Source organism: Triticum urartu, chromosome 4A (assembly GCF_056163025.1).
Source record: "Triticum urartu cultivar PI428250 chromosome 4A, HENAU_Tu73, whole genome shotgun sequence".
NCBI classification, from domain to species: Eukaryota; Viridiplantae; Streptophyta; class Magnoliopsida; order Poales; family Poaceae; genus Triticum; species Triticum urartu.
Window position 1 is genome coordinate 528,470,894 of NC_141876.1, and position 13,167 is coordinate 528,484,060.

The 13,167-nt window shown below is 50.4% G+C and overlaps 1 protein-coding gene and 1 pseudogene across 1 annotated transcript; both read right to left on the minus strand.

Moving 5' to 3' along the window:
* Nucleotides 1-2,707: 2,707 nt before the first annotated feature.
* Nucleotides 2,708-9,025, minus strand: LOC147976417 (uncharacterized; annotated as a pseudogene).
* Nucleotides 4,212-7,716, minus strand: LOC147976418 (uncharacterized). The gene has a single exon (XM_087519773.1). It carries the CDS (start codon nt 6,754-6,756, stop codon nt 4,669-4,671), a length of 2,088 nt encoding a protein of 695 aa, XP_087375899.1. The 5' UTR covers nt 6,757-7,716; the 3' UTR covers nt 4,212-4,668.
* Nucleotides 9,026-13,167: the final 4,142 nt, after the last annotated feature.

Here is a 13,167-nt window from a genome sequence, read left to right on the forward strand (position 1 = left end):
CGCCACACTGCTATCCTCTTCCATCTTTTGGCACACACAGGTAAATCGCCGATTTGACCAATCCGAGGTATCATATTATCATTTCCTTATCTCTACCCTACATGATTTATTGCTGGAACCATTCAACATTTGATGTAGTTTTTTCCCAGCATTATGTGTTACTCCCTCCATCCCAAAATAAGGTTCTTTGATTTAGATACTTATTTCGGGACAAAGAGAATATTATTTATGTTGTGCAGAAAGTATGCATGGTAGCGATAAAAGGAAAATGAAAAGGTGTGGATGATTTCATACAATCACCGAGGGAGATATTCACAAAATTTTCAGTGTTGGAAAACTATCAAAGAACTATTTGAGGTCAACCATGACTTAACATAGGTTAAATGGTTTGATAACTCCACATCGAGGAATGTTAGAAGAAATTTTGAGATAATATGTGTAAATTATTTGATATGTTGATTTTGGATTCATTGGAGCGTTATTAATAATATTTCATACATATTAATATATTATTATTGCATTTATATTGAGGGCCTCGAGTTTTTGTTTCATCCCGGGCCCCCAAAATATCAGGACCGGCCCTGATGGCATATGAAACTAGATGTAAATTTTGATGTTCTTTGCACTGATTTGACAGTTAATAAATAGATGGGTGTGTCTAGGGCACATCTAGATGTGCCCTAGTTATTGCACATCTAAGTGAGTGAATCAAGCACAAAGAGGAAAAAAAATATCCATACGAATCTCGATGTAAGATCAATGACATAGGACTTAGATGTGCAATACTTATGACACATCTAGATGTGCTTTAGCAAAACTGTAAATTAGATTTGAATTTTTCTTCAAAAAGAAACTATCTTTTTGTGAGGTATATGCGAGACATGTAAGATTTTAGTAGTTCACTTGTTAGAGCAACTTTAACAGTTTTCCTATCTCTAATTTAACTGACGTTTACGAAAAGTTGGGACAAAAAAAAATCTATCCAACAGATCCGTAAACCTTCCTTAACTTTAAAGTATCCCGTAAATCAGCCTCAATCCTATCCAGGTTTACGGGAAGATGTCATTCCTATATAATTATGGCGGACTAGTAACCATCTCAAATTTCAGCGTGCGCCCTGCCGGAATGCCGCCGTGCGCGTCGCCACACTGGAGCGCCGCCGCTCGCGCCACCACCGCCGAATGTGTCGTTGCCTCGCCGGCGGCCACCCCGCGTCCGCGTCACCACCCCCTGGCGGCCATCTCACCGCCCATCGCCGGTGGCTGTTACGCGTGTCACTGACTGGTGGGCCCTAGCCATTTAGCTAGTTTTGTTTAATAACGAATAAAATAAAATAGTTTTAGAGGAAGAAGTTTTTGGAAACAGACGAAAGTTGAGAACTGTTGCTCTTGGTCCTTATGAGCATTAGTACTAGACGACAATTACAGTCACTTGTACTTTTTTTTTGAAAACTTTTCATCTATTCATCATCAATTATGGTAATACAATAAATACTAGAAATAATAAAAATTACATTTAGATTCTTAGACAACCTAACAACGACTACAAGTACCGAAGCGAGCCGAAGGCGTGTCCGTCATCGCCCTTCCCTCACTGGAGTCAGGCAAAACTTGTTGTAGTAGACAATCAAAAAGTGGCCGTGATAAGGCCCTATTGAACCAGCGCATCATAACAGCAACCGACGCCATTGAAGAGAAGCTTAGATCAAAAGAATCCAGCCTATAGACACACGAACACACACAAACAAATACCGGATCCATATGGATTCACCGAAGACAAACGCCGACCGAATCCCGCGAGATTCCCTGGAGACAAACCTTCACACGTCCTCTGATGACGCCAGAAGCACTATCTGACGGGGGCTAGGCGGGGAGAATCTTACTCCATCTTCAGAGAGTCGTCACCGCCTTGTCTCTCTGAGCAGGACACAGACCCTAAAAAAACTCAGAAAAGCATAATGAAAATGAAGCCCTCCCATCAGTAAGGGTCCGGATTTACCACGCCTCCATGACCCTAAGGCCACAGGAGACGAGGCAGACCAACGTCGACGCTGGCGGGAGGCAAAAAAAATCCTTGCAACGGCTGGTACGAGCGCCCTGGCGGCTTTGTAAGTTTCACTCGAATAAAATTGAGATAAAGAGATAACAAAATCTAGTTGATCGGGCATACAGAGTTGATCGGACCAGAAACGGCGAGTGCACAATTCCCAGGAGTCAGAACGGAAAAAATTAAAGGGGTAATTGGTGGTCCAAGTCTACTTAATTTGATAAAAATATGAAAAATCTGCTAAATGGGGTAATTGTTGTCACAAATGTGAAACTAGGGGTAACAAGTGGAATTAACTATTCACTCCGTTCCTGAATATAAGTCTTTTTAGAGGTTTTAAATGGACTATAACATACAAACATATTTTAGAATATAGATTTACTCATTTTGCTTCGTATGTAGTCTGTTGAAATCTCTAAAAAGACTTATATTTAGGAACGAAGGGAGTACTACTGTATTCGGTATTGCAAATTATCATAAGCAAGATTTGAATTTATAGGCACACAATAAAGATACAAATTATACATGAGCCACTAAACCGAATGGGTATAAATCAAACCAGCCAAATACATACACCATACAAAGCCAAGCACCTCACCTCACATGAATAGCTCTGACTAAAATATGAATGAAGATAGCATAACCAAGGAATAATTTTGGATCACACCTCTTGATTGGCATCGGTGATGGGGGTTCGAGGTCGACTAATACCTGCATGAGTGCAAAACGCCCAGAGGCAAGTGATGAGGTCGCCGCCTGACGACGCCAGTGCCTTGGCATGACCTTCGACGTCATTGGACGGGGCCAGGTAAATAATGAGGTCGACCCAGAATTGGGCCATTTCCTCCCACATCCTGCTCTTGTCCTTGTCAGCGCACTCCCTGCGCCTCTGGAACAACTTCACGCCATCCCGCGCCGTTGGGTCTTGGAGACGCTCCGTTGATTCAGCGTCCATGTCGAGCAGCGCCTGCTAGGGCAAGCCGCAGAAGCACCGACTTGACACTTTCTTCAGACAGCTTCTCATGTCATCATACCTGTCTGATACCCAGATCTCATTGTCCGGCAGAAGCTCCGGTGTGCGTGCCACAAGGTACATGCAGTACCTCGATAGTCTCGTTGCCACAATTCGGTGGTCGTTTTCCTCGCCGATCTTCTTCTTCTTCTTCTTGCTGTTGTCCTTTGCTCGCTTTACATGCATGTCCAGAAGCTCCGTGGCTAGGTGACATTGTAGGATGATGTCTGTAGAAGTCTTACCAAGACTGTGGAGGCCATGTATCTGTGGTAGTGAAACATTGTAAGTCCCGGGGTTGATGCTCTTCAAGGCCTTGACGATGTCAACCTTGGCCTTGGCTGGTAGTGTGACCTGATAGGTCCATGCTAGCATTTTGTGGACTGGCTCACAAACTTGGTGTGAGCAGCTAATCTCACCCACTGTATTACTATCTCTATTAGATACAACTCCTTTGTTCAGATTCAGTTACAACTTGGGAAGGAGGGAAGAAGGGGAAAGTAGATGCCGTGCCGTGCCTTGCCTTGTCCTTGATCCAAGCCCGGATGCAGAAGAAATGGATTGCGCTTGCTTAAGTAGAGGTGATCCACTTGGGGCCCACGTAGCGTCGGTTCGGCTGTGCGATCCTACGTGGGCGACTTGGGACGCGGCTTTGTCCCTGCGACGTCACTCGATCCGAGGTGGCAGCCATGGCAGCTGATTTGGCTGCCACGACAGCGTTTCTGCTGTCAGTAGTGCCTGGGTCGCTTGTAATGCCCCGAGATCGGGATTTGTCGGCACATTCGGGCGGTGTTGCTGCTTTAGTTTTACCTTGTCGAAATGTCTTGTAACCGGGATTCCGAATCTGATCGGGTCTTCCCGCTAGAAGGAATATCCTTCGTTGACCGTGAGGGCTTGTTATGGGCTAAGTTGGGACACCCCTGTAGGGATTTGAACTTTCGAAAGTCGTGCCCGCGGTTATGGGCAGATGGGAATTTGTTAATGTCCGGTTGTAGAAAACCTGAAGTTGACCTTAATTAAAATACATCAACCGTGTGTGTAACCGTGATGGTCTCTTTCTGGCGGAGTCCGGGAAGTGAACACGGTGTTGGAGTTATGCTTGACGTAGGTTGTTCTAGGATCACTTCTTGATCATAGTTTCTCGATCGTTCTTTGCCTTCTCTTCTCGCTCTCTTTTGCGGATAGGTTAGCCACCATATATGCTAGTCGCTTGCTGTAACCCCACCTCATACCTTTTACCCTTCCTATAAGCTTAAATAGTCTTGATCGCGAGGGTGTGAGATTGCTGAGTCCCCGTGACTCACAGATACTTCCAAAACCAGTTTGCAGGTGCCGATGTTCCCAAGCAGGTGACGCAACCAAGCTCAAGGAGGAGCTCGATGAAGATCTTGTCCTTTGTGTTGTTTCGTTCTAGTTGATCAGTAGTGGAGCCCAGTCGGGACGATCGGGGATCTGTGTAGCTTTTGGGGTAGTCTTCTTTTATTTTGGTTCCGTAGTCGGACCTTGATTGTATCTGGATGATGTAATGCTTTATTCATGTAATTGTGTGAAGTGGCGATTGTAAGCCAACTATGTATCTCTTTCCCTTATGTATTACATGGGTGGTGTGAATATTACCTCACTTGCGACATTGCTTTCAATGCGGTTATGCCTCTAAGTCGTGCTTCGACGCGTGGGAGATATAGCCGCATCGAGGGCGTTACATCGCTGACATCCCCTCCCCCTTGAGAGACGGCTTGCCCCCAAGCCGGCAGATTGACAAAACGCTCCTTCAGTTGAGCTGCGTCTTCCCAAGTGGCATCAAGAACCGCTGGATCAGACCAGCGAACCAAAATCTGTTCGCGGCGGCCTGTGGGTGTGAGCTTCCAGCGAGAGTTGAGGATCTCGACCGGTCGCAGAACATGCTCTAAAGGTTCAGGAAGATGCGCCGACGCCACTATGCCCTGGCTGAGTGCTGGACGGAGTTGGGAGACATGGAAAACATCATGTACCTTGGATCCTTCTGGTAATTGAACCTTATAGGCCACTGGGTTGATCGCCTGAATGATTGTGAAAGGGCCAAAGAATTTGAAAGCTAACTTGTGATTGGCGCGCCTCTCGACTGAAGTTTGAACGTATGGTTGTAACTTGACAAAGACAGAGTCTCCCACTTGAAAAGTCCGTTCCGTCCGCTTCTTGTCTGCTTGAATCTTCATAGTGTTGCAAGCTCTGCTGAGATGTTGTTTGAGCAGTTGTTGCATGAGCTTGGAGAACCATTGAGCGCCTGCTAATTCATCCAGTAGTTCATCAATCACCGGCATCGGATACTTGCTGACCACTGTCATGGAATTCAGACGGCGATAATCGATGCATAATCGCCATGTCCCGTCCTTTTTCTTGACGAGTAAAGCTGGGGAAGAAAACAGGCTAGTGCTCTTCTGAATTAATCCAGCATCGAGCAGCTCTTTAACCTGGCGCTCAATCTCATCCTTGAGTTCTGGTTTGTATCTATAGGGTCGCAAGTTGACTGGTTGAGCCCCTTCGATGAGAGGTATGCGATGGTCATATGCTCGTCGCGGTGGCAGGGAAGTAGGAGCCTCAAAAACTTCAGTGTATTGTTCCAAAACTCTCAAGATGTCTTGTGGTATTGGAGTGTCAGGCAGCCCTTCTTCTGATAGTGTCGACAACTGAACCACATAAGCCACTGATCCTTGTTTACATGACTTCAGCAATTCTTCTGTGGATATAGCAGAACACTGTTGCTGAGATGCAGAAATTGCTTTAAGTTCCACCTGGCCAGTAGTAGTGGTGACTGACAGATGTTGCGCCTCCCAGTCAATACACATTGGACTGTGCTGCCTTAACCAATTCATGCCAAGTATTGCATCATAAGCTCCCAACTGGATGATCTTAAAATTAGTGCAAAATTCATGTCCTTGTGTGACCCACGAACAGTTAGGAATGAACTTCTGGCATATAAGTGTGTTACCATCTGCTACCTTTACTTTGCAGGGCTTGACAAGGTTTGTTTGCCCTTGCATCTTTGCGGTGAGACGGGTGTCCACAAAGGAAGATGAACTCCCTGAATCCACCAACAGCAAGACCTCCTGATTCTGCAGCCATGCCTGAAGCTGCAAAACTCCGAGGTCGTCAGAGCCATCAATGGCCTGACGGGACAAAGTACACAGATTGTCTTCGTTGTACTGAACTTGATCTGCTTGCTCCGGTTCACGGTTGTCCTCGGAAGGGAACATATCCAAAAGTTCTTCGACGACATGCATTTGGACAGGCGTGGGGCAGGTGTGATCCTTGCCCCAACGCTCTCCACATTTGAAACAGAGGCCTCTGGCTCGTCTGAAAGCGCGCAAGGTGTTGATCTTGCTGCTATCAGGAGTTGCTCGTGCGGCTTCCGTGCCACGACGATCGTCAGCACTCTGCGTAGTAGAAGGTGGCCGACTGAAGAACGATGGCGCGGGAATGGTGCTTGATGCATATGAGCGAGGCGAAGGTGTACTTGAATTGGATCTGCCCTTGGAGTTCTGGAACATTGCCTCGCCATCTGCCACTTCCTCTTGAAGTAAGGCGAGCGAACACGCGGTGTCCAGGTCCTGCGGCCTCTGAATGAGAACCACCGCTCGCAAGTCCGATCGGAGCCCCTCGACAAAATGTGTCAGGAAGAACAAAGGATGAGTCAGTTCTGAATATGAAATCAAATGATGCATCAATGTTTCAAAACGCTCAATGTAATCAGCTACAGATGAGGTCTACTTGATCGCATAGAATTGACGGATCAATAGCTGATGCTTGTCCCGGCCAAAACGAGTGCAGAGCATTTCAGTAAAGGACTCCCAGCCCATGCCTGTAAGTTTACGCTGGACCGATTGCAACCAAATTGTTGCGGCACCAGAGAAATTAAGGATGGCCATCGGAACCCAGTACGAATCGTGTACTGCAAACATCTGAAAATATTATTCTGCCAGCGTACGCCAAAACTGTGGGTTGTCTCCAGAGAAATTTGGGAACGCTATCGTAGGGGGTGAATGGCCCATGGCCGACAGAACAGGTGCCGAAAGAGGAGGCTGGACGGTGACCATACCCGTGACCGGAGGAGCCGGCGGCGACTCGAGAGCCACCGACGGGGATCCTCCGGGGAAGTGCTGCACGCCGTGGCCGAACGGCCCGTGGGAGGTGCTCGGCTCCAAGGAGGGAGGTGGCTGCACGGGCGTCCCACTAGAGGCTGCCGCCGCTGCAGTAGATGCGGACTGCAGAGCGGCGACGGAGACCTCCAGCTTGGCAAAACGGGCCTCGAGTTCCGGCCGCCACGCGGCAAGCGCATTGATGCGCTCTGTCTGCGCGTCCAGCGCCTTGAGGAGATGCTCGGAGCGTGTGGTGGCGTTGTGTTCCATCGGCTCCAGGAGGGTGCGGAGCTCGGGTTCCATGGCGTTGACGAACGCCCTTTGGCGCCGCGTTTCCAGAGTGGCGAACGAAGCGGTGGTTGTGGCGGCGGCGGCGGCGGGGGGGGAAGGGTGGTAGGTGGTCTCTGATACCACGTTGTGAGCAGCTAATCTCACCCACTGTATTACTATCTCTATCAGATACAACTCCTTTGTTCAGATTGAGTTACAACTTGGGAAGGAGGGAAGAAGGGGAAAGTAGATGTCGTGCCATGCCTTGCCTTGTCCTTGATCCAAGCCCGGATGCAGAAGAAATGGATTGCGCTTGCTTAAGTAGAGGTGATCCACTCGGGGCCCACGTAGCGTCGGTTCGGCTGTGCGATCCTACGTGGGCGACTTGGGATGCGGTCTTGTCCCTGCGACGTTACTCGATCCGAGGTGGCAGCCATGGCAGCTGATTTGGCTGCCACGGCAGCGTTTCTGCTGTCAGTAGTGCCTAGGTCGCTGACACTTGGAGAATGGACACCTGCCTAATCTTGATGTTCTTGGTATTAACAGGTCTGCACAAAAGTCTAAATATGAGGCCAAGTGCAGACACCACCAAGAAGCGTGCTACAATGAAGCAGCCAATGATCGGCTTGAACAGCCAGTTCCAAAGGCAGTTCCCCGGAGCTATGTACAAGCATAGCAGGTGCACTAGGAACCAGTTGGAGAGAAGATATAAGGTGAGGAACTCCGTGACTTCAATGGCAAGGATGGCCATCACCGGCAGCAGGGCGATGATGAAGTAAAGAAGCAGGGTTTTGTTGCCGTCGTAAGTGACCACGATGGCAAAGATGGCTAGGATGTATATCAAGACGAAGAGGATGGAGAAGAAGAAGTTGAAGATGAAAAGCCAAGGAGCGGACATCACAACCGGGACGCCGTCCTGGTAGTAGTTGTCGAGGAAGTCGAGCTCTAGCTGGAGCACCCGAAATACCGCATGGGCGTTGTCTTCCACGTTGCTCTCTCCCTCGAGGGCGAGTAGGCCATGGAGCATTATCCCTCGTGCCATCTCTGAGCCAACCTCAACCATGGGATAGTGCTCGAACCGCCGTCGCATCAGCTTGAATAGAGAGAAGCTGAGGCATAGGCGGCGCCACCTCTTGGTGCTGAAGCAGCACAGTTCAAAAGTTGGTATTTTCTCCAATATGGTCTCTACGGTCACCAAGTCCTTGATCTTGCTAGCGTCGATGAGCAGATGAACGTGCTTCTGGACATCTTGGCCATCAGGGAACCTCCCGACGCCGTAGCCACAGTGTAAGGTGGTTCGTCGTACCTTGGGATCAGAATTCCTCCATGGCCCATCCTCTTTTCTCCTATCCTTTGTCTTGAGCATGAGCTTCTCCTCTCCCATCACCACGTACTTGCACTTGGTAATGTCGCCGTAAGGGTAAGGGGATCCACCGTGCTCCTGTATGATATGCTGCATGTAGCCTGCAATGAGGTGAGTGTTTCCCGCTGCCGTCAGCGAGTCCTGTGCCATCCATTTGTTGAGCACCCTTTGTCCTCGCTTCGCCAGGGCCAGTGACCATAGGATGACGAAGAGTGCCCCCATCTGTCCCGGTGACAAATAATTTTGGTGAAATCTCAGCCGAAATTCTCAGAATTAAGGGGTTCATTTGCAACATTTAATTTTCGATCTTCGCATTTTCTTGTTTTTTTTCTTTCTAACATGTGGATCCAAACACCATCACTAGAAAAAGAAGTAAAAAATGTGTGTAGAAAACCACAACTTGCTACCACTAAACCAGACTTGCTCTTGTGACTAAAAAGAATGAATTTAAGTTTGTCCAACAAATTTCAAAACTTTTGGCTGATAATTCTGAATCAACATTAATGCTCTTCGCAAAAAAGGAAACAACACTGGTGTGCTATTATTACGGAACTACATATAGAAATATACTAGCTTAGAGCGCAAGTATAAAAAGATGATGTAAGCATGCTATAAGAATTAATATATTATATATTTTTTGACTAAGTTGTACTCCCTCAGGTCCTTTTTACTCCGCGTATTAGGTTTGGGTCAAGTCAAACTTTACAAAGTTTGACCAAATATATATTTAAAAATATCAACATTTACCATGCCAAATATATATTTCATGAAACTACATTTCGTAATAATTCTAAGAATATTGATTTGACATTGTAATTCTTGATACTTTTTTCTATAGGTTTGGTTAAAGTAGAGATGCTTTGACTTCAGACAAAACTTAGAGCATCTCCATTAGACTCCCCAAGACGCCCCCCAAGCATCTTTTTTAGCGCTGGTTGTAAAAAATGCTCCCAGTTACGCCCCCACGACCTCGTTTTGCGCCGGATTTCAGCAAAAACAGCGCCGGCGACCCCGGGCAAAACCCAGCGCCCCGGGGGGCACTTGGGACGCCCGACGCTACTTTTCTTGTATGCAAACCCCATCCATCAGCCTCTCTCTTCTCTCTCCTTCCTCTTTTTCTGTCAGGCCCACCCCACCCACTTGCAGAAAAAGGGATCTCTCTCCTCTCTCTCTCTCCGCAAGCAGCAAGCAGAGCTCCTCGCTCCGGCCGCGCTCGCCGCCACGCCTCCTGGCCGCCGTCTCCTTGCTGCCCGCCGAGCCCTCACACTGACCGCAACGCCTCCTCGCCGCCCGCGCTCACCGCGCGCCCTCGCCTTGGCTGTCGTGCGCCCTCACCACGCCTCCTTGCCGCTCCCGCACGGCTAGACGAACGGGCCGCCGGGCAAGACAGCCGGAGTAGGCCGTCTCCGCCCGCGCACTCCACGGCGCCCTCGTCGGGCGGTCGAGCTCCAGCTCCACGGCATGGCCGAGGACGAGGACGACGCGGCGGAGGACAAGGACGGCACGGCACGGCTCGCCGGGCGCTCCAGCTCCAGCTCGCCCTGGCCGGCTGCTCGCATGGACGAGGACAACGCGGCGGAGGACAAGGACGGCACGACATGGCTCGCCGGGCGCTCCAGCTCCAGCTCTACCTTCGGCTCGCGTGGTCCTGCTGCTGCTCCTGGGCCCCAGCGCTGAGAGGCCGGCGCGGCTGGCCTGCTCCCCGCGTGCTGGCTGTCGCTGTCCGCCGCGTGCATGCGTGCGTTGCTCGCGGGCGTGTTGGCCGGGCTCCGCAGCCGCACGAGCATGCACAGGCTTGCATGCTGGTCGGGTTTGGTGGCCGCAGCCGCTGTGTGCTGGCCGTCACTATCGCGTGCGTGCGTGGTGTCACGACGCCGTGCTCGGAGCTCTCGCGTGCTAGCCAGTGCGTGCATGCGCAGCAGCAGCCATGGCTCGGCTCGGCCCCGCCCCGCTCCTAGCAGCGTCGTAGGAGAGCACGTAGCGGGAGCGGTCGGCGTGGTGTGCCTCGAGGTGGAGCACGGGGGCGTCGTCGAGGCCGCGACGAGGAGCCGGGAGGAGGCCGCAGCAGCCAGCGAGCCGGGAGGAGGCGGCGGAAGACAAAGACGCGGCCGTGCGAGTCCTGGGGGGCACAACGGCTGGAAATTTTTTGCACCCAAACGCAAAGTTAGCGCTGGGGCCTCCCCAGGAGGCCGAAAAAACGCCTCCTGGGAGGCACAACGGCTGGAGATGCTCTTATATGCAGACTAAAAAGGACCGGAGGGAGTATGAGCAGGAAAATAGGTTGTAGATTAAGAGCACCACTCCAAGAAACATTGTAAGAGTGTGAAATGAACCATGCATGTTAGCTATTAGCTAGGTTGACTATAGATTACATGACATAAAGATAAAGTCCAGCACTTGGTCTACTATCAACCATGCTACGCCTATAAGAGATCAATAGCTAACCAACGGCACTGACACATTTTGGTTTCTTAGACCATTTACAACTGGGCACCCTATATATGCCCCCAATGCCCGGGTCGGCTGCCAAGTCACTGCTCACACAAAAACAGCACCCAACCAGGCGACCCACAACCAGCCCAAATGTCGGCAATCCCGGGAGAGGGGGATGATATGAGGAGGCACGTACGCGCCCGGACACCGCCGCCAAGTAGGACCGGCCCGCTATGGCCTGCACCTCCCCCACCACTGTCCCCACAAAAACACCAACCGATCTGACGAACCCTAGTCAAACCCTACTCCTCCCAGCCCTCTCACCTACTCCGCTCCCCATCTCTCCTCCCCTTCCTCTCCCAATCTCTTCCGCCCCCTTCGCCATGGCCAGATCTAACAACAGTTCCCACAACGAGTCTGATCCCATGGACTAGGATGGCCCTCGTGAAGGAGGCTCTGGTAGTGAAGTGTCAGACGATGAGGAGCTCACGCTCCGCATCGCCATCAAGGGCTTCCTGCTGGACACCGGCGGGAGCTCGAGCCCCACGCATCCACCGCCAGCTCCTCTTTGTCCCGCCGTAGCAATGCGACCCAACTTGCTCCGTCGTCCAGCTCTGCACCGCTCCAAATTCAGAGCAGGGTGGCCCTCTCTCCTTCCCCTTCGGCGCCAGCTCCTCCCGAGTCGAGCTGGGTGCTCGTGTGATCGTGTCCACGGCTACTGAGAGGATGTAGTTATCGGAGTCAGAGGCGAAGGCCGCTGGCCGCGAGCGGCAGTGGGCCATGTAGAGGGAGGCGGAGGCCGACCCTTCCCACCCACGCGCCCGCTCCGTCCATGTCGACCCGAAGGAGCACCTCCTCCGCGAGGTCATGCGTCGTTCGCTTACCTCGGCGGAGACGGACGCTAGGCGACTCCAGCACAAGAATGTGATGGCGCTTTGGCTCGGGATCGAGGTGTCGAAGCGCCTTGCGAGGGAGAATGAGACTGCTAAGACCAGGGCAGAGCACCACACGAAGGAGTGGGACCGCGCCATCCACCGCCTCTCCGGCTACATCTCCTCGACGTCGGACATCAGCACCACCGGCACGAAAAATGACGATGAGGATCCTCCCTCCGCGGACGCCTACACACAACAGATGTACCACCGCTCCGGATACTGCAAAGGCAAGGGCCCAGACAAGAAATGGTGATCTCTGCCCCCTCTAGCTAATATAGTTTGTATCCAGTAATCTATCCTGCAAACTGTGTCTTTGGCTATGATGAACTATGCCCGACATGAACTATGTCTTTGGCTCTCATGAACTATGCCCGACGTGAACTATGTCTTTTAGGTCCGATGAACTATGCCCGGCGTGAACTATGTCTATCCTGCTATATATATATATATATATATATATATATATATATATATATATATATATATATATATATAAAATTCTTGTTCGAGCTATTGTCACGTTGATGATCTACGTTTGCATGCTTTGTATGAATTTGGGTGCGGGCATATTGTCACGTTGATGATCACGCAGCGTCTGGCCGAAGTGCCCGCGGCTAACCCAATTCCTAGCCGAGGAGAGCAAGCCGTCCATTGTGGCGTGTGCGCGCGCGCTGCATGCATGCATGGAGCCTGGCTATTTTCGTTGCTACGGCAGCACACTCCAAAGTCCAAACACGGTGGTCATATTATACAGGAGGACATAAAGGCATGCACGGATGCGCAACTTGCAACACAATTCATCAACAAGATCGATGCTTGCCTGATTATTCTTTGCTTAGGTAGCAGCTGGGTGTGCCATTTGAGCATATCATATTGCGTGGATGTTTAGTGTGGCGTACTCCCATGCTTTAGTCTTTTTGCCCCACCAGATCCCGGCTGAAAAAAGAGTAATGGGCTTTGAGATCAGGCTTCACCTATAGCTAGCTGCTGCCGCGG

Coding starts and splice junctions, on each gene's coding strand:
- LOC147976418 (XM_087519773.1), bottom strand. CDS start 6,756: ATGCATCATTTGATTTCATATTCAGAACTGACTCATCCTTTGTTCTTC.